The sequence below is a fragment of the Pagrus pagrus genome, assembly GCF_965226575.1.
Source record: "Pagrus pagrus genome assembly, chromosome: 2".
NCBI lineage: Eukaryota > Metazoa > Chordata > Actinopteri > Spariformes > Sparidae > Pagrus > Pagrus pagrus.
The window spans coordinates 10,295,559-10,321,797 of NC_140186.1; the positions used below are offsets into that span (position 1 = coordinate 10,295,559).

General features: G+C 41.3%; 2 protein-coding genes across 2 annotated transcripts; one reads left to right on the top strand and one right to left on the bottom strand.

The window, feature by feature from the left end:
• Positions 1-4,705: 4,705 nt before the first annotated feature.
• On the bottom strand, positions 4,706-5,948 carry dctpp1 (dCTP pyrophosphatase 1). The gene has a single exon (XM_084382608.1). It carries the CDS (start codon positions 5,832-5,834, stop codon positions 5,298-5,300), a length of 537 nt encoding a protein of 178 aa, XP_084238734.1. The 5' UTR covers positions 5,835-5,948; the 3' UTR covers positions 4,706-5,297.
• Positions 5,949-6,069: 121 nt separating this feature from the next.
• Positions 6,070-25,847, top strand: gatb (glutamyl-tRNA(Gln) amidotransferase, subunit B). Its single transcript, XM_084382604.1, has 13 exons — positions 6,070-6,233; positions 8,258-8,411; positions 8,497-8,610; positions 15,120-15,318; positions 17,015-17,137; positions 17,256-17,369; positions 18,757-18,841; positions 19,831-19,875; positions 20,260-20,452; positions 20,676-20,809; positions 25,026-25,104; positions 25,213-25,347; positions 25,433-25,847. The coding sequence occupies exons 1-13, from the start codon at positions 6,085-6,087 to the stop codon at positions 25,556-25,558; spliced, it is 1,650 nt and encodes a 549-aa protein (XP_084238730.1). The 5' UTR covers positions 6,070-6,084; the 3' UTR covers positions 25,559-25,847.
• Positions 25,848-26,239: the final 392 nt, after the last annotated feature.

A 26,239-nucleotide genomic window follows, 5' to 3' on the forward strand; every position in this document is an offset into this window, starting at 1 on the left:
ATGATAAGGGGCGGAGTGGCTGACAGAGACACCATTCACCTTGTTACAAGGCACTGTAGCATCAACATGATTTTGAAGCTGTTAATAATGTAGCAACTATAAACTCTTTAAGTGTTGATACATGAAATAAACACACAGTGAGACGTAAGCCTGCGCTTCGAGATAACATGTTCACATTTATTTCCCACTTTTAAGTAAAAAAAAACAAACAAAAAAAAAACATGTTCACAAAATTCAGCTTTGAAAATTCACCCTTTGCACTTACAGGTCCTCTTTTGTTGTTTGGTTTGGAGCGATCCAGGCATAAAAGCTCTGCCTGCAAACATACAATTTACCATGACATTTGTGAGGCGGTTCATACTCTCAGAGAACTTTGAAGTATTTGTAGCGTTTCCAAGCCATTTGCCCACTCTGGCTGTAAAAAAAAAATCAACTTCCATCAAACAGCAGGTGGTGAGTACATGAAGTACTCTTACAACAGCAAAAGGAATCCACTATTATGTCTACGCTCTTAAGAGCTTGAGGATTTAAAAGGATTTCTGAGAGTATACCCATGACTGCAGTCTGAGGAAATATGATGGCAGATTTTCTGAATGTTAAGTTATTTTGCAGCCTCAATGGGCTGATAGAGATCGGGTCGCTCATTCAAACCCAGGTTCACATCAGAGTATTCAATAGCTACACTGGTCTACAGTGCAAAACTTCACAGTAATGGCTCCAAAATTGTGAGATACATACATTTTATTCTGCCTATTCGTTTCATGTGGCGTGTCTGTCTGCTTTTATGTTATTTGTGTCATCTTATATACCTATTCAACAAGATGATGTGTTGATGTCATGGCCTTCAGTTTTCACTATTTCTACCTATATTCTGATTAATAAAGGGTTTGCTTCGTCAAATTTTGGATAGCGGATGGAAAGAACTACCCATGATCTCCAGTCCTTTTCCCTGTTCTGTTAATTTATGTCAATACCTGTGATTACCTAGGAAACTGTATAATTGATTCTATGTTTCCACTCTCATTCAGGTTAGAGCTGGCTTCAGGGGTAAATTGAGCAAGCCTTACAGTATGTTACATCTGACTTCTTATATGTGCAGCAGTTCGACGCGACACCATAATGTGGAAATATGCCACATCCCTATTATCTTCCAGTCTGAAAAATGCATGAGGATCTCTCATAAGCCTCCTCACCAAACTTCTCCAGGATCACTTTTGGCAGTGCCTATACGCACTCAGAGAAGCAGCGGGATGGAAAACAGCAGTAAGAACATTGATGCAGGCTGAAAGTGCTAACATTTTAGTCTCCTGAGACAGCTGTAATTGCAGCTTGCTACCTGACTGGCACACAACTAGGCTGCGAATATTGAGATGGCACCTACAAAGTGTCACGGTCTTCCATTTAAGACAGCGCACATTGTTTTGCAACGATGCTCAGTGTGCTTTACAAGGCTTTACGTGGGGAATGGCTCATGTTTTGGATGAGCTACTGCTGGAAAAGGATTTCACTGTCTGCTGTAGAGTGAGCTTTGCAGAATACGGGAAGAATAATGCAGGAGTTGAGGATTTATGATCATGGAAAACAAATTTGGGGAACTACTGTGGCTATTCTACTTCATTTGATCGAGAAAATAAAACGCTTAGCCCTTGTTTTTCCCCATAACCCTCCCTCTGGAGAGCTTAAAATGCAAATGATGTATTTACACATTACGGTGCCAGAAGAGGAGGAGAGTTTGCATATCCAAGTTTTTGGATACACACCAAGAAAAAGTGGACAATTGCTCATTCTTAATGTGGCGTGCCGTGTCATATCTGCTTAAGTAAGAAGCTGTTTGCTTTGAAGTGAGGCTCGACTTGCACACAGAGCAACATTTTAGTGATGCATGACTGTTCTCCTTTGCAGCCTGTGGATGACTCATGCTTCTGAGTAAACACCAGGACATACAGCTGAGGGCAATGTCTCGAAACACATCAAATGAAAAGTCAGACAGACGTTTTCATCAATGGCCCCCCTCTTGCGTGCACACACACACACAGATGTGTTTTACCAATGTGTTCTGCTTTTAAAATCTTTACTGAAAGATTTATCAAAGATTAATTCAAGGTGAAATACGCAGCGTGACTGATAAAGAGGTAGAAGGAGTCAATTTCAGGAAACCCAGCAAACATATTCCCCTCGTGGAGCATCTTGGCCCTTCAGAAAGTGATCCACAGCAGTGATAATGTCATCATCACTGTCAAAATGGTGACCGCTAAGCTCCTTCTTCATCTTGGGGAAGAGGTTTTAGTTTGAGGGTGTCGAGCCAGGCGAACTGGGCAGGTGTTGGACCAGTTTGAAGCTACAAAATGCAACTTCCTGGAGAGAGACAGTTGATCGATGCCGACCCAAAGCGTCAGTATTTGACAACCTGGAAATGAGAATCAACTATCTTTCTCCAGGAAGTTACATTTTGTTGCTTTAAATCTGCATTCCTGGACGGCAGCCATCGCCGCTCTGGACTTGTGGGCTTGTCCATTTTCTCAGACAGCGCTGAATTGCAATTTTCAGTTACCCGAAACAGAAATACCACCAAGTTATTCACTTCAGACTTTCTGCAGAATCACTCAAACAGCTGAACCGTGCATGGTTTGAACAAGAGCTGTAGAAGTCATCTCCTTTTACCTTAGGCCATTGTGATGACCCCTGCTGTTGAGGCAGCAGCCTCCTGATGTGACTTGGGTTTGTGGGAGGAGTTTTGGTCAATCATGGGCACCTGGGCCCAGTGTTCCTGAGATTATAAAACCCATGATTCATTCATTCATTCTCTCTCTCTCCTCTCCAGCAGATGTCCCACGGGGTGATGTGGCAGCCGCAGTTCTCCTAAGTTCTATTATTCTCAGTTCATGCACTTTACAACATACATCCATTACATTTTACACACATGCACATCCTACACTACTGATAGACTGATGTTCACATCCCATTTGTTCATTATTTTCCTTTGTTGCATATTGCGTTGCTTTATGTTCAAAAAAATATACTTTGCTAAACCTCCTTAATTCAGTGTGTCTCCCGTCTTGTCATGACCCAAAGAGCCAGGTTGTAACAAAGGAGAGAGAGAGAGAATGAATGAATGAATCATGGGTTTTATAATCTCAGGAACACTGGGCCCAGGTGCCCATGATTGACCAAAACTCCTCCCACAAACCCAAGTCACATCAGGAGGCTGCTGCCTCAACAGCAGGGGTCATCACGCAAGCTTATCAATCATCCCTCGTATACTGGTCGAAGACTACTGAACATCATATTCACCCACTAACACTTGCTGATTTATATAGGATTGTACGAGATCCAAGATAGAGCTGCAATGATAAGTCGATTAATTGCTCAGAAGAAAATAAATTGCCATCTACTTTCATAATAGATTAATTAATTTAAGTTAAAAGTGTTAAATTAAGTAAAAGTGTCAAACATTTGCTGGTTCCAGCTACTTAAATGTGGGGATTTGCAGCTTTTCTTTGTCATTTATGACAGTGAGTGAAGAGTTTTTGGGTTTTGGACCGTTAGTAGACAAAAGAAGCAATTTGAAGACGTCACTTTTTCACAATCTGACATTTTATAAAATAAACGACTAATCGATTGTGTAAAACGTTGTTAGTTGCAGCCCTACTTCACTGCAATCAGGTTGTTCACTCATTACAAGGTCGGTAGATCAATCCTAGGCTCTTCCAAATGTCCATGGGTAAGACACCAAATCCCAAAACCGCTCCTGGGTATTCCTGCGAGGTGGCTCACCGCAGTGAGTGTGAAAGGGTGAGTAAGTGGCAAAACTTAAAGTCCTTTGAATAAAAGTGCCATTTAAATGCACTCCAGCACTCTGCAAGGGGAAAAATTATCTACTATTACACTCAACTTTGGCTTTGTTCAGGCTACCTGGTAATTTTGAATATTCTCAAGGGAAGTTAGGTAAACTTTATTCAGAGGTGAATTTGTAGAGTGATAATGAGAGTTATGTATAATATTCTGGGCAGCCCACTTCTTTAAAAGTCAGTCAAGTATAATAAAAACCTCTCACTTAAATACAATTCAAGACTGCACAGGCTTCGGCCTAGAAAATTACCATAAAATTGAAATCAACACCTCTCTAAAACAGAATATTATAACTGTCATGAAATCAGGATTTAAGTCAGGAAATGTTGTTGTATTATTAGCACAATTGCCTCAGCGTCATGCACTTAAACTGGTAATTGAGTGGAAATGTCTTTCCAGGCTGCTGTGTTAACGCCGAACAAAGAAATGACCAATCAGTTGAAATTATAGTCAATAAGGAGAGAGGATAATATGAAGCCAAACTGCTTTCATGGACTTGAAAAGAAAGGAATCTACACACTCCGCTAAAGCAGGTTGTGGTATGTACTTTTACAGGTTTACAATTTGCATGAAACACAGAGAAGACGACGAAGGAGAACAAGCACAGCTCGGAATACAGGTTCTGCAGGGGTTCAGAGGGGGTCTTAGGCATTTTTTACCCTCAGGTGTGCATAAACTACAGGTACAACTACAGAGAAGCGGATAATTATCGGTTATTAGTATGGGCTGGGAAATATATATATATATATATATATATATCCCACATCCCAATCTGAACTTGCAGCATGTAGTCAGCTGCTCCAATCACAACCAGTTTTAACTGACAGACAAATAAGTGAAAACACACAGGACAGAATTAGAGCTCTTTTTTCTCTTTACTTTAGGAAGAAATTTGACAGTTGTGAACAAAACAGAAAATGAGTTGATCCAAACATGATGGGGTAATGAGGATGAATCAAAAAACAAATAAAATACAATTCAACCTCTTCAGTCAGGACAGTGATCCTCAGCTTCAACTCCTCATTTTTTTCTAATGGTCTAACCTCTCAAATGTTCAAAAAGAAATATTTTCATTTAGACACTCCCTGAAGGCACTGCACACTAGCAATATTTTTCTTATTGCCCTAGATTCACTCAGGCACATTAACAATCAGACTAAAAACAGACTTTAAAACATATCCTCAATAAAAGCCAACACACAGTATCTCCCAAGAGCCTTTGCCTACTGAATGTGACTTTGCAGATGTAGGCTAACAAATGTTTGTCACAGAAAATTTAAAATAAAAATAAAAAAAAGTTAAGAGCATTCATACAGTTATGTAACACGACAACCCAGAAGAAAGCCATTTGAACCAAGGGGATAATGTTCAGAGTCAAACTGCAGCATGTTGTCAGTGAGCAGCTCCAGCAGTCATTGCATCCAGCGTCCCTGTGATTGACATCCAAGCTCAGTCCTTGTACTCAGTGTACTTCTTGGCCGATCCTTGCACCTTGCTGGCGGGGTACTTCTGTCGGTTTAGGGCCATTTTACGCAGCACCGCTTGGGGAAGGTCTACGCGACACTTCTCAGCCAGCTCCACCAGGTAGATCATCACATCGCTGAGCTCTTGTGCCAGGTGCTCCCGCTCCGACTCGGTCCAGTCCGGCAGGCCCTCGGCCACCTCCCCGCGCCACTGGAAGAGCTCCGCCACCTCTCCCACCTCACCGACCATGGCCAGCAGCAGGTTCCGGGGCTGGTGGAACTGGTTCCAGTCCCGCTCGTCCGTGAACTCCGCTTGCATCCGCCTGATGTCCTCAATGGTGGGCTCGTTGGTGAAGGTGAACCTCTCAGGCCGCCCGGCTCCACCGTTCAGGAGCTTGGGGTGACAGGACGCCTCGGTGCCCGCTCCGTTTACCTCAGGTGAGTGTGACTTCTTAGCAAAAGCGCCGTTGCTGCCTTTTGACGACACTGATGCGTCGCCATTTATTCCGTTTGTAGCCATCATGTTGTATGAAGTTAATCAGCGGTGCTGCGTTAAAAACAACTTCTCGAGGTCTGTAAACAACCTATTCAGCAGCTACCATGAGGAGAAGTCCCGCCAGTTGTCGAAACGGAAATGACGCAGCTTATGTCGGAAACCGAAATCCCACCAAAGCTGGGCTTTGTAGTTTTTAATAAATACCAGCGGCGTACACGCACATAGTAAATGTCACTTTAAAAAACTACATTTCCCGTGTTCGCTGACATTTTTCAACATGGCTGCCTCCTGTGTAGCAGCAAGTGAGCTGCTACATAATATGAATAAACAAATATCTATATTTTATCCAAAGGTGTCGTGTGTGGTTAGACGATTAAGCACGTCGAGCTCACGATGCGACGGTCAACCGCAGCCGAGAGCTAAAAGGTAAGTGAGGCTGATAAAGTGGAATAGTTTGTGTTACAGTTTGTGTTACAGTGTCCCTGACCTGTCTCTCTACCGAGCTGTATGTAGCAGTGTTAAACGATAAGGTGTCCTAAATCACAGAATAAGTGGAGGGCGAAGACGTTTCCTCCTCCGAGTGCAATATTTTTTGTGTGTATATCAAGAGACCTCCATTTTAAACTGTTGCCACTCGCTAATTTACTGAAGAAAAATAAGTTGTGTTCAAATGGTCTTTTGTTGTTTGTTTGTTTCGTTTTTTATTTTAAGTTTGTCTGTTTAAGTCATACTTTGGTTAAACAGGTGATCTAACCAACTCGCAACGAAGATTTAGGCAAAAGTGCTGTTGCTATGGCACTGTTGCTATGGTTACATACGTATCTCCTTCATGAAGCTGTAGACATGGTTATATACTGAATTTTGGACCCTAAGATAGATAAAGTTAAATAAATAAATAATAACAGAATCCTTCATTCCCCATAAAGCATCCCAGGAGCATCTTTTTGTTCGACCCACCCTGCCTTTTACAACCTCACAATTTCCAAACTCCACGGCTCTCCTTCAGGTTTTAAAGCTGTCTGTTATAAATCTCAAAGCTCAACCACTGGGCTGTATTACCAGCTGGGCAAAGCGGGCTCTCATAATCTCCAGTAACCAAGGTTACACTCTGAGGCAATGAGTTTTTTGGTAATATGATTGAATGTTTATGTTTTTCCTCACTCGAATCCAGGGTCTAAGGACAGGGGATGTCATTCACTGTGCGGATTGTAAAGCCCACTGAGGCAATGTGATTGTGAATTTGAACTACATACATGAATTGAATGTAACTTTTTTTTTCCATATACTACCTAAATTGACATGATAAAGGGCCATATAAGTAGGTGCTGTCTTGATAAGGGTCTCAATGAGCAAAGGTATCTAGTTTTAGATTGTACTACAGTGCTTAAATGGTTATGTATTCCTAAATTCATTGTTTAAATAGAACTTGACCATTGTATGGGATGGCCAATATTAGAGGCCCATATTGTATCTAGTATCTATAGTTTTAGAAATTATAATGCAAAAAAGATGCTTGAATGCTTGGTTGATGAACAGCTAATTTGTCCTGTGGGTTAATCGGGCCACGATCGAGGTTGCTAGGGTTAATTCCTTTAGACAGCTCCTTCCAGCGCCACGCCAGACGTTATACAACAGTTTGAACATGCTCAGCAGTACTCCATGAAAAGTAAACAGATCTTCATGTGTAAAATTGGCAAAGTTGTGTGGCCTTGACCCCATCCGACCGTCTACAGCAGTGTTTAATTCCAAATTAAATTTAGACTGCAACCCCTAATCACATTAACACAAATTAAGCCCCTACACCAAACAAGGAGGGCAGTGCTACAGGAAACATTATTTGAAAGCTGTGTCCCAGTTCCGTTCTACCGAGTAGTTGTATAATATGTACTTTGTCTAGTATTTTTGCAGTTAATATACAAGAGGCATAAAAGACAAATCAACATATCTAAAAGTTTTATACTAATATCAAATGATACAAGTGGGCCATTGGATGTCAAGTAAACTGAGTGTCACTGACACATAATAAACTTCACAAAGAGAAAGCAAAATGTCTCTTTAAAGATTTAATACTTCTCACTTCCATTTACATTTTTTTGAAGCTGTGAGCAGTGCCTCTATTTCCTTTGTGCATTGCATTATGGGATGATAGTGTACATCAAAAGCACAGTCAAAAATCAAGCCTTTTGTAGTCTGCATCCCTACTTTTATCATTATACTTATTTTCCAGTGTGAACACAATACATCCTCATAGACTGCTCAGAATTAGTATGTAGTAGCAGCTTCTCTTTGAAGTGTCTGTATTTTAATGGACGCCTGTCAGCCGGGCCAAAAGAAGTATTTTCCCCCGCCGTGCTACACAGCTACTTTTCTGTCTGATGTTGTTATCCTCAGTCCACCTGGAAAGAAAAAGTTTTTTTAATTTGTTTCTGTCCTGCTCCTCTCTGCCTCAGTGCTCCCCAGCACCTGATCGGAGTCGTGGGCTTGGAAATCCACGCCCAGATTAACTCCAACACCAAGCTATTCTCCGGCTCATCGGTTCGCTTCTCAGCACCTCCAAACTCCCTGGTGTCTTTCTTCGATGCATCCTTGCCTGGCACATTACCTGTGAGTGTTGTTTAATACAAACACTGTTAACCTATTGTGTTTGGATCGCTTTTTTGTCAGGTAATGTCCCTGTGTGTTTCCCCAGGTGCTGAACAAACGATGTGTCGAGGCGGCAGTGATGACAGGCCTGGCTCTTAACTGTTTCATAAACAGGAAGTCACTTTTTGACAGGAAACACTACTTCTACGCTGATCTCCCTGTGAGTTTCCGCTCCCTGTCTCCTGCTAATAGGTGGGGGATTGATAGCACAGGCATTAGCGGGGGAACCTTATCTGACAAACAGCAGCGTAGTTGTCCTGAACATCATGCAGTATCATTGCTTCTGCTCTGATATAGCCCGTCCTCTTCTGCCTCCGGCTTCTCCATCACAACCCTCCCCGCGAACTCTCCCGGCCACGAGCTCTAATTGAAATAGTGAGCAAGTCTTGCTGAAGCAGCAAAAATGCTATTTGCCACACATGCAGACGAATGACACCGAAATCTGTTGAAGAAAATGGCCGGTATTTTTTCTCACTTACCAGCTCATTTCCTTCAGCGCACTCCTATTTTTTTACATTATCCACAGGTCATTTCCTCCTCCATTCCTTTGCTGATAATTTGAGCATCGCTTTTATTTTTATTCACATAATTTTGAGTCATTATTTGCGTCATAAAACCCCAGGTAGCGCCGTCTAACTGAACAATTCTGGGTGTGATATGTTTGATCATGAACTGTCTGCACTAATGATAAGATATGAAAATTAATTATTTAATTAAAAAGAACAATTTTGTAGGCTTAAAACGACTCTGATCTTGAGTAGTTACCCATAATGGACTTCACTTGGATACCAGCCATTCTGTTAGAGTGGGTGGTGTTTTCTAATCTCATTCTAACTGGAAACTCCTCGTATAGTTACTATTAAGTACACTCTTGTATAGCTGTATTAATTAACTCATTTATACGATTTGGCCACCTGCAGGGGAAGCAGAACATCTGGCAGACACTGAGCAATATTAGCATTGATCTACTAAGTGAAGTCTAATAGAAGGTCTAATAGTCACTCTCCTTTTAGCTCTGTTTTTGTCTCCACCAAATGCTGAGGGAAATATCTGTTACATGCTGTACTGGGTTCAACAGGTAGACGCTAGCTGTTTTTGTCTGCTGTTTAGTGCAGGGTAATTAGCTCGAAGTGGGTTTTTCAGAGCGTTTTTCATTGAAACTAACCGCCGGCTATGGCTGGAAATGATAATAATGAGAGCTACGAGAGTCAACCAAAACAGTAAAGATGAAGACAGTAAAACGATGAGCTGAAAGAAGCTAAAACACTCAGTGGCGCTGAAGGACACTGCAGAGTTTGTAATTATTCACCTTGCTTTAATCACTTTCACATTACAATTATTTTTCTGGCCTATTGATGATGATTGATGAGTGCAGCTTTAACATTTTTATTAAATCAAATTATCACAAGATGTAGCAATGTTGTTCTCTCGCATTGAATTGCGGGCGGACATCAGGTATTTTGAAAGTGGACATCTGTGCAAATATCAGATTTTATGAACATGGAAAGGAAGCGCGAACTGGACAAGATGTACACTGTGTGCAAAATCTGCCTCACAGTTACTCACCACATTGTCTGTTTTCATCTGAAGCTAAAGAATAACTGTTACAGCAGGCCCAGCTAATCAGCCAAGAATTGAGGAGGCGCTGTCACGTGTGTGCAGCAGGGTCATGTTTGTGGTGTTTGTCCTAGAGCTGCTATGTGAAAACAATATTTCTGTAGATTACAGCACTTATGTAATGCACTGCAGACAGATTTATGTTTTGTTTATGTAATGTTTATGTATCTGAGGTGGGTCACACAGATACTGGTATTGGAAAGATGCAGCTTTTGTATTGTAGACTGTTGTAGTCTGATTTTGAGAGGAGCTTCTAAATAAAAAGGGAATTTGAATGATGACAAAGTAGCCGTGTGCGGTCATACGGAAAATTAAGGATGCCGTACATTGAGATGCATCGAAAATAAGGGGAGAACACAGCACCATAATAAACAGTGTAAGCATCAGTCTGGTTGTAGTACTATATGTTATTGGTTATATGTGTATTAACAAATTCATGGACATGAACTTTACCAGAATCCTTAGTACAACCACCATCCTTGTCATCAACCTTATATCATCATCGCCATCGTCCACAGCGACAGTGTTCATTAAAAAACTTATCCGCAGTACAAAGGACTTCCTCAAGTCTGTCTGAAGAGCACCATCGGCATAGGAGCCTATTTCTAAAAGAGCTCTTCAGCTCGCTAAAACATGATGATTATCATTTTGCGTCACACTCTTGAGCCTCCTACCCATTCTTTGCTCCACGATCACTTCTTCCAAGTCAGGGCTCTAGCCAATAGTGGATCCTGCCTTTTTGATCCATTTATTGATCTTGTTTCTGTCCTCTGGGCTCCAGTTGAACACCCAATAAACAACAGTATAAAATAGGGCTTAAATTATCACACAAATCTGCAGCTTCCCTCAATTTTACGGAGGTTTAAAGTGAGTTTCAGCTTCCTGTTAAAGCTGTCTGGCCCACTACTTTACTGTTTTTGTTCACTTTCCCCACTCTCATAGGGTCCTTTTGGGCTGCAGCAGGCATGTGTTTTCAGTGAAGGGCTCTAAATAACCACTTTACACTGCCTCCTCAGCACCAAACAGCAGACAGTTACCGACTATCTGGTGAACATATTGGAGCAGCTAAAAAGACAGATTGTATATTACATAGAGAGACCAAAAACAGAGCTAAATGAGAGTGAATATTGGACTTGGTTTCATCAGGTGGCCAGAAACACGACTCTAAATTAATGATACTGTTGCTCTGTAGCTGCTGGATGTTTAATTAAGCGACTGTGTTTTTTCAGCTGCCCCCAAGTGGCAAAAACATTCTCATTGCAGCTGTAAATTCCTCCTATTGCGGTTTTCATAATTACTGCTGTTAATTAAATAATCAGTGAAGTAGACCAGGCATGTTTGCCAATGAGGAATTACGTATCCGTAGTTTGGTAAGATAGTGCTGGAGGTGTTTAAATAAAAAACTGTTTTTAACACTGATGTTTCCATTTAACAGTCCAAGTGATGTTCACTTTGCTCTCTGTAATGGAGTGCTCGCATGGCAAGGTTTCACCACCCCTCAGAGCCCCGGGGTAATTTTACTGCCATTATGAGTGACATTTTAAAGCTTAGATGGAAATGTCATGGGAACTCTGCGGTGACTTTGCCCCACAGAGACCTCCTCTCATGAATCTAGAAATTCTCGGAAGAAAGGCGATTTTCTTTTTTACATTTTGAACTTTTTTTTAAAGTCGCTCTTTCCGTGGTAGGATATAATGCTTACACAGCTTTGGGCAAGGTAATGAGGAGGATAATTATGTAGTGAAGAACTAAAGAGACATATTTTCTTTTTCCTTTTGTAGTATTTCATAGAAACTGGCTTGAAAATAGAGGAGCCTCATAAAGAAGCAAGCACTGAATAGGAGCTTGAGCTGGTATTTTTATTGGCCTATTTTGACCAGACATTACACATTTTGATTGCACTGAAATCTATTATGTATTTCTTTTTATATTTCTGATTAGTTTCTGCTTTTCTAACTTGACTTCATTGTGAAAAATGTGACTGATAAAGCTTGATGGAGCACAACGGCTTTCTGTCGATCTTCATAGATAGAGTTTTGTTCCATTTGATATTTCACAGACTTATCACACAGTTGCAGCAGTACATATTTTAATCGCCATGGCAGGGATACATTATCTCCCCAAGAAAGTCCATACATCTTGAAATTCCAGCAAAATCCCCTCCAGAAGCGCCGGATTTATTGCCGGGTTCCTCTCGCTCCATTGTGTGTTTACCAGAGATTGCATCACCTCCTTTTGGAACAATTCTCAACAGTTGACACGCACAGCAGGGGCGATAATGCCCGATTACAGTTTTTATTTTTCTGTGAGATTTCCCAAACAAGTCATGCCAGCAGGTTGAGCCTGAGCCTTTATTTGTCTTTTAAATTAACTGCGCAGTACCTGCTGTTGCCTTGTTTAGAATTATTTAGTTCGCATTAATCTCATCAGCTGCTCAAAAAGAGTTATCTGTCCCAGTGTTGTGTGTAACAGCTTGATAGTTGGAGCCACAGTAGCTTTAATTATGCAGATGATGGGACATTTTTCACATTCGACCTAAAGTTTGACTTTAATCTATGCTCATAAAACCAAACAAGTAGCAGGACCGAGGGAGAAATTATCCCGCCCTTGAAAAATACATTTGTAAATTGCGTTGTACATTATTGATATGTTCCACTAGAAATCCCTGATTGCATTTTGTAAAACACCACAGTTGCTCATTAAATGATTAATGCTGCTGCCCAACCAGCGTTCCTTCTTCCGATTGAAATAGCAGGAAAGACACTTACATAAAGTTTTGAACAGCCTTTTAATAACACGCAGCTCCACACTGGCATGCCAGCAAAAAACAAATGATGACAATTTCCTTGAGATATTAAGTCTCCAAATAAACAGACATGGCCTGGCTGTTGAAGCCTTGACATGTGTTTAATGAGAGCAATGAATGTTTGTGGGTTGCAGAGAGGAACACCAGTGTGCAGGCTCGAGTAATGAGATGACCGACTGGTTTGTTTAGTGACTTTAAAATGAGTCAGGAAATGACTCAGCGGCTCACGACACGGAAATTAGTTTTGTGTGTGTGTGTGTGTGTGTGTGTGTGTGTGTGTGTGTGTGTGTGTGTGTGTGTGTGTGTGTGTGTGTGTGTGTGTGTGTGTGTGTGTGTGTGTGTGTGTGTGTGTGTGTGTGTGTGTGTGTGTGTGTGTGTGTGTGTGTGTGTGTACAGTATGTGAGCTGGCACGCATCCGTATCTTTGGATGTGAAAATGGGAGGAGAAGGAGTCACAGGAAGTGTTTGGAGCATCACTGCTCATTAGGGCTCAATCTGCTGTCAGAGTGTAAAGTGGGGGAAACTTAATGTGGCTACCAGGATCTTATTAACAACAGACTCTCCTCGTCCGTCGTTATGTAGGAACAGTTGTTGATTTATTATGCAGGGGAATGCAAATAGCCTTCACTAATAGAGATGCTCCCTAATGTACAGTATTGTGTGCTTCAACCAGCAGAGACAACATTTTGTAACGGCTGAGACAAAATTGCAACATTATTCACAATATCCAGCAGGTTTAAAGATTGAATCCACAAAAAAGAACAGAAATCGAACAATATAATCTCCAATAATGTGTCATTTCTTTCTCATTTGATGGAAGCGTGGAGGTGATTGATTATGTCGATCAGCCACATTGTACAGAAAGCCAATGACTAACAGCCCCCCCCCAATCTCTTCTCCCACGGCTTCGCTCTCTTTAGCATAAGTATGATTAATGTGTAGGTCCTGTGATGTGGTTGCCATAGTAACGAGGGAGATTAACACCGGGGGCAGCTTGGATTCTTTCAGGAATATAGGAGCAGGTGAAATATTCATTATTCTCATGCTTTTGTGAGTAGAGACCTTGAGAGAAATTTTTAATGATGCTTCAGCCAATCGGTGGCCACTGTGTTTTTTGTTTTTTTTATTATACTGAATGTAACACACAGTGGGTTTTAAATGAAAGACTCCAGGAAATGGGAATCTTGCTACCATAATTTGATGCATTTTCCTGCTCTCAAAAGGAGGGAATCTTTCCATTCATCCATGCCAAATTGAAGCAACAACGATCCAATGACCAGTCATGGTTGGATGCCAATGAAGGCAATGCAAAGCAAGGAGCAACACTTGTAAAGAGTTGATGTAGGCCATCATAGTTGTTCCTAGCAATGCTGGGAAACTGAAGACGTGTACAGTGACTGAGTAATGTGACTGTACAGTGGCTATCACGCACGAAAAGCAAAGTGTTTCTTTAAAGGAGCCAAATCTGAACCAGCACTAGCACCAGCCCAGCAGTACTTGGCTCTCTTTGGTTGGAATAGGATCATCATGTATCTTTGACTGACCCCAATTTACTCATATTGCAATTTTCAGAATATGTCTGCGCCGAGTCGCCAGGATAAAATGTTGGCAGTTAACATTTCTGCAAACCACTTATACGTCCTCATAGGCTACGTATCATATTGGGATTTCTAAAGAGATGTAAAGTTTCAACATATTAATTTGTTAACAGTTAACATTAATGTAATTAACATTGGACGTACATATCAGAAGCCAACATTAGAAAGGTTATCGAGCTAAACGGGAACATTTATATCCATAAAGATTTACCCCCAGCTTTATTCCAGAGTGAGCTAGGAGGATATCAGTTAGCAAAAGATTCTTGTATTCTATGAAAGAGATAAAAGATGGGATTGTACACATTATTCCCAAGTGGTGTAATAGTTTGAATTTTTAATCATGCATACTAGTGCAGCCACCTTAAATGCTCTCTTCAAGGAAGTTATTTCATGTGGGATTAGGTCTGTGCAAATAGCTCACATTTTGTTTTGTTTGTGCTTTTAATGCGTCTATATGTTCTGTACCGCAAATTGCCTCTCGGAGGACCTTAAAGTTCTTCTAAGTCGACAGTGCTGTTCTCCACATGGACTCAGCGTACGCTACACTAACACAGCCGGCAAACATTCTGGTTTTGGGTCCTCTATTTACTCCACAATCTTTCAGCTCAGATTTTTCTTCATATCAGGCTGATGTGTTTTTAAATTTCAGGCTGGATACCAGATCACTCAGCTGCGGCGGCCCATCGCAGTAGACGGCGTGCTGGCTTACAGCCTCCTGGGAGGAAAAAAGAGGAGCCAGGTGATCAGAAAAACTGTCAGCATCAAACAGATTCAGCTGGAGCAGGACAGCGGCAAGAGCCTCCATGATGACGTCCGCAGCCAGACGCTCATAGACCTCAACAGAGCAGGTAATGTCTGAAAGCGTTAGGATAAGTCTGGGTATTTTATATTTTCTTAGTGACAGCCATAAATTGATCATATCAGCGTGTCCTGCCTCATATAGCTTATCCCTCTGTGCCACAGACCCTCATTGTTGTCCAAAAGCTATTCAAAACACATCAGTGAGCCACACCTTTGCACTGGATGACCTTTATTACTTTGAACATGGGCTCTGTAGTTTATTTTTTAGTCCAGCCCCTGTGGCTGAAAATAGAGCCCAATAACTCCACTTCATTACTACATTTACTACTGTTTGAGTTCTCTATAAAGTACAGTGCCCGGGTTTTTTAAGGAAATTACTGAAACTATAAAACTAGAATGGCACTCAGTAGAGCACTTACCTCAACGGTTTCCTTTAATTCAATCAAACCAAATCTTATATCAAACTCGATAGCACTGTATCACTCTAAATTCAGACCACCCATAACAGCATAAACATAATTTAAGATCACCAGATCTGTAACAGCCAACCGCTAGGACAATTAAAAAAGATGACCCTCTATTAAAACATATTTAGATTTGCTAGATCCAGACTTTTATTAGAGTCTGCATCAAATCGTACTCACTTGTAAATAACAGCCAAATGCCCTATCTTGCAATGTTTAAGAAAGTGAGAAAACATTTCCTGGATCGGTTAGTGGGCTCTATTCTGAGCTGAGACCCATCCTCTATCCAAGTTTCGTTGAAATCCGCTCAATAGTTTTTGTGTAATCCTGTTGCCAATCCAACCAACCAACCAAACAAACAAACAAGCGGACACGGGTTAAGACATAACCTCGTTGGCAGAGGTAAAAATACATTTTTGAGTATTTTTTCTACGGAAAAAGAAAGTAAATATTCTCTGGTTGCAGCTTCTTAATCCATTAAAACCAGACGAAAGATTTGTATACACCCTGAAGACCAGGTGAGTCATTTTTTTTTTTTTTCGAAAAAAAATATTGTGATTCATTATTGAACATCAGAGCCAAGGCAACGAATTCCCTTTTAAAGCCAAGGTCTTAAGCTCGTAAATGTTTTTATTTCAAATTTCTATCTGCTCCAGAGGCTGAGAAATTAAGGTTTTAGTGAACATGATAATAAAAAAAAGTTTTTCAGAAAACCCTCAGGTTTTTGGAGGCGATTTCAAACAATGCCTCAGCCTTTAGAATGCATTTTTAATGGGCGCCCCGGGTCATAATGAGTTAAATGTGAATATTGTCTGGTTTCTTTATTTGTCTATCACAGTAAACTGAATATCTTTGGGAAATGGTGGGAGAAACAACACATTTGAGGACATCATCTTTTGCCTTGGAGAACACTGATAGAGATTTTTCACCATTTTCTGACATTTTAACGACTATAGTATATATATTACATAAAAATTAATAAAAAAATTGTTAGGTGCAGCCCTAGTTTGAACAAATGCGCTTAGTGCTGAGTGCCATAGACAGTAGGCAAGACAGAAAAGTTTTGAGCAATGTACTAACACATGTTAATTCTATTATTTCCATGAAATTTGTTGACAATAAGAAAAAAACATTTTAATCTGGAAGAAAACATGTCAGACAGACATTATGGATGGATTTAAAAGTGCTCAACAAAGCGAGAGCTGGTGAGGTTTGTCACAGAGCACCATGGGATGGATACCTCAGAGATGTACAACACAGCTGTCTTCACATGCGTCAGGTGTAGGTCTAATGGAGCTGGTGATGGAGCCAGAAATGAGCTGTGGAGAGGAGGCTGCTGCAGCTGTCAGAGAGCTTCAGCTCATCCTACAAGCCCTGGGCACCTGTCAAGGCAACATGTCTGGTATGGAAATCATTCTCTGTCTCTCTGCCTTCCTCCCTCTTATTTTTGCAAGCTGTCATACCTCTAAACCCAAACTCCTTTCCCACTGAGTGTGCTTCTTCTTCGTCTTTCTCCACAGAGGGCCAGCTGAGAGTAGATGCCAATGTGTCCGTCCACAGACCAGGCGAGCCACTGGGCATCAGGACCGAGGTGAAGAACATCAACAGCGCCCGATACCTGGCCAGAGCTATAGGTAAGCACCTTAAACTTTCAAAACTTAAAGGAAGCGTAGCTGGATGGCTGTTCCATCTGAATGAGTCTCAACTGGCTGCATGATTGCTCATGCATGTGGAAAGTAAAGACCGTTTTATGAGTCGACATTTGCACGCTCTGTCACCCTGGAGGAATTACGTAGAGTTTGTCTGTGTGTAAGTATGTGTGTGCTGCAAGTCAAATTGGTAGTAAAAGGTAAGAAAAAGAGTACATTTACTCAAGTACTGTACCCAAAGGAAAAGTTTGACATTTTGACTGCAGCCAGCTTAGCAAAAAGACTGGAAACAGTGGGAAACAGCTAGCCTAGCTCTTTTAGAGTTTGAATCTGCAGCTTATTTTTATTTCACTTGTGTATTTCCATTTCATGCTATTTATACTACCACACTACAATTCAGAGGGACAAATTGTAGACACAAAAAAAACAAACCTCCGTCTTTTCATTTTTCACTTTCAGAATGTTGTGAGATAAAAGTCAGTGCCTGGGGGAAACCAACCTGATTTTTCTGGGGTCCGCGACTCGAAAAGATTGAGAACAACAACTACGCAACAGTATGAACTGTACAATAGTTCAAATTTAGTCTACCTTGAGCAACTAAAATTAAATTGCTACATAGACAAGGCAAATAAAAATCCAATGAAATACATCTCAAGGGATTATTCCTAATAAAGATTTCCATATGAATTGTAGTTCAAACACTACAAAAACACACACACACACACACACACACACACTCCTGCAGTTTTGGATCTGTCAGGTGTAAGAACAACTTTTATTTCCTTTTTAAAGATAGAATTTGTTTTTGTTTGTTTGTTTTAAATGAAAACAAGATCGCTGTGTTTATGAAGAGGCATTAAGACAGGAAGCTTAGTTAATATTGACAGTAACTCGTGAAGCAATACGTTTGGGACTGACAACCAGTCACAAACAATTAACTGTGCGATAGGAGCTGAATTGGCTTCTGGCAGCTGCTCACTTAAAAAAGCATGGATTTAATGTCGAGTCTGACTTCACTGACTGTTGATTGAGCTTCACTTAAATAGCTGACAAAGAGTCACAGCCAGAAAATTCCAGCTCTTTACATGCAGGATTTTAAGTACGGTTTGACGTAGCGCGTTGCTGTGCTTGAATTATTTATCAATAAAGTTGTATCACATTTACTCTGCTGCTGAATTGGTATTTAAAAGTCACGGAGAAAAACATCGTTTATCACAGTTATAATGTGGCAGCAGCAGTCAGAGACCTGAGGATTGCCAGTACATCACAGCAGATGTTTGGTATTTACCACAAAATGTAATTTGTGCATTCTGGTGTTTGTTAGTGAATTAACTGTCTGTATTTGTGAACATGTCCTCCCTTACATCACCAGACTACGAGATCCAGAGACAGATCGATGTCCTGCAGAGAGGGGGGACGGTGCAAAACGAGACCCGGACGTACGATTCCAAATCAGGGTAAGAAGATGAAAGAGCAGGGCCACGATTGCCAAGCCCGAGCCACTACGGCCCCCTCTGACTGGGATCTGTGCCTGGTTCATTAGTCCTGAGCTTTTGCTGAGGAAGAACCTTCATGGTAATCATGATGAATAGAGCCATTTGGATGCCGCCGTCATCCTGTGTTATCTGTGAGCTATGTGCTACTCACAGGCTTATGAGCTCACAGAATGAGCCAGCTCGCACACAGCTGAGGCCTTGATCATCTTCTGGTGCTCTGCCTCATTCCCATGAGGGCTTGTCCAAGGTACATGGTGAAGTGTGGTTAACAGAGGGTGCTGGCCTGTGATTGGCTCTTTTTTTCTTGTTCCTGTGAAGGTGGCTAGAGATTCAACTACACTGGTTTGACTGGAAGGCATCAGCACTCACATGTTCCCAGTCTTCATCTCCTTATTTTTCATGTTTGTTTTCTTGCAAAGCACCACTACACAGTAATTGTTTTCTGGGCTCAGGTGCAGGGTTTGTACGAAGTGTTGATAGATGCAGAATTTTTAAGGTGCAGTATGTAAGAATATTATTTAAAAACATTTAAAGATTGCCTAAAACTATCAACAGAGTGTGAAGGAATAACAGTTTTAATGTTATGATATCTGTGTCTTGCACCAGCAACTCCCCCTTTCCTCCAAGCTCCCAGCACTGCCAGCTGCACAGCTAACTGAGCTAACTAGCTATTGGCAGCAGATACAGTTGGCCGCAGTTAGCAGTTACTTTATTTATTTTAAGTATGAATTCGACAAGTGGCCAATTCTTACATATTGCACTTCTAACAGTTAAAGATGATTTTGAAGTTATTATATTTTTAAAATGTTCTATAGATATCACAATAATCTCATTATCATGAATTATTTTGGCCATGATAATCGTGAGGTAAAAAAATCTAGAAATGACAGCCCGACCCCGGTTACTAGCAAAATATTGTTAATTTATGATGTGTGCGTCTTTTCCTACAGGGAGACCATTCCCATGAGGGACAAAGAGGGTCTTCAGGACTACAGGTGAGTGTGAGTGTGTGGGCTCTCTACAAATCTCTGCTCGTTTTGGTGCCGGGAGCTTGTGTTTATTGACGTGCAGTTATGATATCAGGAGGAGGTGACCTTGTCCTCAGTGGGGACTGAAAGAGGATGAGAGCCTCTTGAGTGACAGGTAGATGGAGGGAAATAAACATACATCACTCAAGGTATTTGATTTTAGGAGGGGGAATGATAGATAGATGGGCAGGTTTAAGACTGATGGAGTCAAATGATTAGGGGAGTAAGTGAAATGTGACAAGTGTGGTGTCAAGAGGACTATTAGTATCCCAACCAAAGCCAACCCTCTCTTCTCCGAGCGTATCTGTACTGCTGATAAAGCATTCTCCCTCCTCCCTCCCTTTCTTTCAGGTTTATGCCCGAGCCCAACCTGCCCCCTCTGATTGTGTATGAGGATAACGCATCACTGCCCACTGGCATTGATGCGTGCCAGGCGGTGGTGGTGCAGAAGATAAGGGAAGGGCTGCCAGAGCTACCCAGTGTCAAAAGAGACAGGCTGGTGCAAACGTACGGCATCCTGCCCGAGCACAGCTTCACTCTGGTGGTGAGTTTATAAGTGGGTGAAAGCAACCAGTGAGAGAGTCGATTCCCTTACTAAATCTCTTTCCTGCATCTTTTATTTTAATTGCCGCTTGAACAAGCCCAAGAAGAGTCAGCTCGGATGAAGTCCTGCTTGAATCCAAGAGGCAGCTGTGCACTGCTGGACTCTGCTTGATCCCTAATTAGATAACATGCATGTGAAGTGATTGAGAGCGCTCTTGTTGCAGAATGAGGACGGCCTGGTCGAGTACTTTGAGGCAGTGTTGAAGGCGACCAAGAAGGAGCCAAGGAAGGTGATTGGCTGGGTGACAAACGAGCTGTTGGGTCACCTCAAACTGCAAGACATGAGTGTGAGCCAAAGGTGAGACATCCCAGAATGTAGCTTTTACAGTATTCACAGAATACCATCATAGCGTCTGAACGCTGCCAGTGATCAGGTCTCGGATGTCAGGGCTCCAGCCTCTTGCGATTGGCTTGTTGCACATTTTGAATGCAGGAGGTGGAATGGAACATGTACAGATAAAAGTACACATGGGAAGACGCTTTGTTGAAGCTGCTTTCAGCCTGTGAGTCAGGAGGTCATGGGTTACTTTTTCTGAATTCGCTCCAACTTCTGCTTTATTTTTCCTCACAAAATACTGAATCCTCGTATGATAAATGAAGCAATGTGAAGAGGAAAAGGTTAAAAAATAAAGGTTAAACTATTCACTTGGGGTGCCCCCATAGCTTAGAGGTTACAACCCTGACCATGAATGCACCGAGTTCAGGTCCTACCTTTCTCACCCATCTCTCTCTCTCTCCTTCTATCCTGTCATCTTTCCTCCGTCTGTAATGATGTCATAAAAAAGCTAGTCAAAAAATGCACTTAAAGGAAAAACTACTCACTCTCCAGATTGGAAAACAAAAGTGTTCATGTGTAAAAACTGTGATTTCGCGTCACCCAAAAGTGATTTATTATATCTGGTATCAGACATTCAGCTCCACATCATGTAACTCAAGATCAAACTTCAGTCTGAGAAATTGACTAGTTAAAGCAGATGGTTATACAGATAGATTTGGCAAACACAGCTCTGCTCTCTGATGGAGCTTTCAAAAAATCCTAGCAGCAAGGAGGCTACTGTAGGGAGAACTAATCCCCTCTTGATAAACACGAACAGTAGATCTCAGTTAAATGTACTACAAGGAGTTTTTAACTGGTTATGAAACACTCTCAATTTAATACCGATGCCTATATATGACCTACACACTGTAAGCAAACAAGACAATCAGTGAGACAAGTGGCTCTTTCGATATAGCTTATATAGCTCTTCCTAATCCTGGTCAAATGGATCAGATTCAAATTAAAACAATTTTGAGGATGAATGTGTGTATAGGGAGCTGATGACAGAGTCTGTAATTGTACAAAAGCTAACAAAAAGAACAATTACTACCAGATAAACTGATAAACAAAAGATCATAAAAGCCTAACGTACACACCGGCTCATTCACACACGCAACATCAATATTGAATTGTTTGATATCAAGGTTATCATCAGTATCGGTAAATCGCAACACTAGCCAGATCAAGTTCCTCAGACACAAGGTGGTAGAAACACTTCCGCTTTTGTCCACAGGGGGCGCCAGAATCAACACGAGTGGTCATGAGCTGAGGGGGCAGGAAATGGCTTGTGTAGGCTTGTAAAGAAGAACGTCAGGAGCTAGCAGCAGTCCACAAAGTCATAAATCAACTTTAATGCTCTACCTGGACAAACAATTTGCTTCTTAGCTAGTGATACTGAATGAGGTCTGTTCAATGGCTTTAAAGTGTCGGCTTTTTAAATGCACAGCAGTCGTAGCTGCTATTAAAAACAATAGCAACAGGGGAAGAAGAATCGTAATGACAGACTCACTTCATTTGTAGAAAATCAATCTTATTTTGGAGTTGCTGCTCATTCCCACCCTTGACACACATTAACACACCCAAACCTTCAGTTGTTCTTGGCTCAATAGGAAATGCCTCTAAAACCTGAGTTATTGAACCGCTTCCTCTCTATTCCCCAAGAAGGGTTGCACTGGATTAAAGAGCATTTAACCACAAAAAGAGATATAGTCTCTGCCGCACGGTGCTCGGAGTAATGTTTTTATAATCAGGCTACAATGTCTGTGTTGAAAAATGACAGCGAATCAGCATTAGCAAGATCAAATAATTCTGTTTTAACCAATTTACACTGAACTGGTTTGGTTTGATTGACGATCAAAGGATGATTAAATCATTAGAGCGTCACATACTACACAACAATGACATGTGTGAGATCATAAACCATCTGATATTCTCTGATTCCTGTGTGTGATGATGAGAAAACACCTGCGACAGACTGACAGGCTGCCAGAGAAAAGGCTGTTTTGACAAACCAAATTAAATTAGGGAGATCATTACTTTTTGGGGAAGAAGGTGTTGTTTTGATCTCCCTCAGCTGAAGGCCTGTCAGCTGGAGCATGTTTGGATTTTGTAAATGTTCCAAAAGTATTTGAAATTGATGTCTTTTTTTTAAGTATTTGGATACAAAGAGAAGTTGCCATAGTACCTTTCACACTTGTGCTTCAAAAAAGACGAAGATGCCTATCTAGCTACCGGCTATGCAAAAATAACACCGGTCTCCCACTGTTTCTGTTTGCAGCATACTGCGGCGCTAATTTCAACTCTCATTTCAGCTCATTTTTTAGAGGCAATTTTCTTAAATGGCAGATTATTAGTAACAAACACACGAGGATGGTCGTCTGAGTTGTATTCGTCAAGCTCTTACCGGAGGTCGTGACAGTCGCCGGATCACGACTTTAGAAACTTCACTTCGGCTCATCGAGTCCACTCACATTGTTCTGAGTAGTTAATTCGAGTGAGTAATTTTCACTATTGTTCAGCTCTGAAAAAATATGATAATTTCTTAGAATAAAAAATCTCTGAGTCATTACAGAGCAAATGAAATTGAAACGAGTAATGAGTTGACGTCAATGCAGATGCTGTGAGCTTTACTTTATCTGCCATTCCCAGATGGTCGTGACGCACTTGTGTGTGAGTAAACCACAAAGTAGCTGCTGTTTATTTATGCATAATGTTGCATTTGCTTTGGTTGAAAGGATGAGGGTTGAGGAAAAAACAAAGAGTGGCCGGCAGAACTGCCAAAAGCCACAGGCCGATAAGAAAGTTAGAAACTCAGCTTCCCGGGAGTGTCGTTATAAAAAAATAAATGGCGTTTTGGGCATAAAATAAAATGTTTTGAGGAGTTTTAACAATGATGCATGCGTCAATATGATGACAGTCTGCTGCTGTGTAATCTTCCCAAACTTCCTGTGGCCCCTCTCACTTAAGTCAAATATGAAATTGGGAGGAATATTGGGTCGGGCAGCCAGAGAGGAGAAACTCTGGACATGTCATGAAGGGCTCATTCGGGTGCTTCCACCGGCTGAGATGAGTCACTCTTCCAGGGCTTCACCTCGGAAATGTTGCCGGGTGTGCTGGCAGCTGCCGCAACTCACTGCGAGTGCGGTGGCTGATTCGTGGCAGGATGGTGACATGATGGCAGACAGACGTTAAAAAATTTAAAACAAATATAATGAGGGGTTTTCTACTTCAGTGGTTCCCAGTGTTTTATGTCAGACATGCAGCCACATGAGCTCAGAAGCTTCCCCCCTCACTGGCACCGCTCATTATGTCCTTATCAGTGTATGATAAACTGGATGTTATTCTTTCAACTATATAAGTGTGGTTATCCATTACTATCCACAACTGTTTATCCATTACTTTTAGCAAACTAGTTCAACTTTAGCTCACAATTTCAACTGTTTATTCAGTACTTTTAGCTAACTAGTTCAGCTGTTCAGCCTACTGAACAGTTACAAGTGTGAGCCAGAAGTACCGAACAGTTAAAAAGTTGAAATAGTTAGCTAAAAGTATTACATGTGCAGTTGAAATAGTGTAAGTTAACTGTCAAATAATGCTATTTAAACTGTTCATTGATCACTTTTTAGCTTTAATTAAAGCTTTATTAAAAAATGTATTCATTACTTTCAGCTAACTATTTCCAATTTTTACAAAAAATCTGTATCACACCAACTGGTGATCCTACTTGCTGTTTATTTTCCTCCTTAACACAAAAATGTGGATATATTTTTCATCAAAATTCCAATTAGTTGAGCCTCCAAGCAACTGCTCAAGTACCCTCTAAGGTCCAAGTACACCACCCTGTTTGACACAGAAACAGTCCGCCACACCAAGCTGTGTTTGTAAAGATGGATACTTTTCATCTATTTTTCCCGGCGTCTTTAAAAATAATTAAGTTGAGATGGACTGTCTGGCCTGCAGTACGCTGAATGGAACGGTGTCTCTACTTAATATATTCCAACAGGCTTTTTGATTCAGTTTGTCTGGTAGCCTGGGGAATAAACAAGAAGTCATCGGCAAGACAAACACATTTAGGCAAATCACAAATGTCGATGGACTCCTTCCTTTCAGTCTGATGGTTCCACTGTCTCTCTCTCTTCCTCCATGTAAATCACATATTCTACAGGACACCTATTAAATTGTCTTTATTTCATTTCAGCCCTGTCTCTCCTTCTGCCCTGGCTGAGCTGCTGGACCTCCAGGAAACAGGACACATCTCCTCCTCGGTTGCCAAGCAGGTCAGTGACCATGCAATTATCCCCTTCAATCTGCCACTCAATACAAACACCCCCAGCTAGGGATTGTTTGCATTCGGGTTCTCACCTGTGTCTTCTCTCTGCTCTAAGGTGTTCCAGGAGATGTGGAGGTCATCGGGCAAGACAGCCCCCCAGATCATCCAGGAGCAGGACTTGGGCCTTGTTAGTGACACTGCACAGCTGCACAGCATCTGCCAGAAGGTGGTGGACTCGCACCCCGATGAGGTGAGGGCTCAGATTTACCTTCTTACTAATAATTACATTGTTTTGTTTGTTTTTATTTCATGAGAGGTTTTGTGTTTGTCTTTAGGTCCAGGCCATCAGAAATGGAAACAAGAAAGTTCTGAACAAGCTGATGGGGCTGGTTCAGAAAGAGACCAAAGGGCGAGCCGACCCAGTTTTGGTGAGGTCGATTTTACGAGAGATGACTTCATGAAGGTTGGACTTTTCATCACAGATCGAGAGTCGAAATCGTGGCGTGTGTGACCTTCGTGAAAGACAAACGATGGAGATCTGTATGAAAATGCAGATCTGCAGAGCAATCACGTCCACCAGTTCTTCTGTGGGTTCATTTAACTGTTGATGGTCGAGCTTAAAATGAAGCTTCCATCCTTAGTTCATGAGAGGATGACATTTTTGTAAATACTGTGCACAGCAATCATTATCTTCTGTATTTATGTACATTACATATGTGTTTAAAAAGAAATAAATCTTTTCAAATGTAACACTCTCAGTGGCAGTGTTGTATCACCTTGTTTGTCAGGGAAAAAAGGCGTCCATGAATCCCAAAATACTGTAAATATATTTTCATTTGATTAAAATCTGCTTGTGAGTCAAAATCTAATTTAATTTTAAAGGTACATTCCAGTGGTCCTGTTAGGAAATAAATCAGATCGATTCGAGAACGATTCCTCAAAGCAGTCCTGCATATAATTCAGTACAACCCTTTCAGTGTGACTTAATGTAGCAGTGTCTGCTGCCTTATTGGCCTTTACAGTCATCTGTGAGGCCTGAAAATCACGCAGCCTGAAGATAAAACTGCTGACACGACAGGTGCTCCCCTATCAAGAGATTTAACAGGAACATTGCCCCGCAAGACATCTTGGGAAGGAGAGCG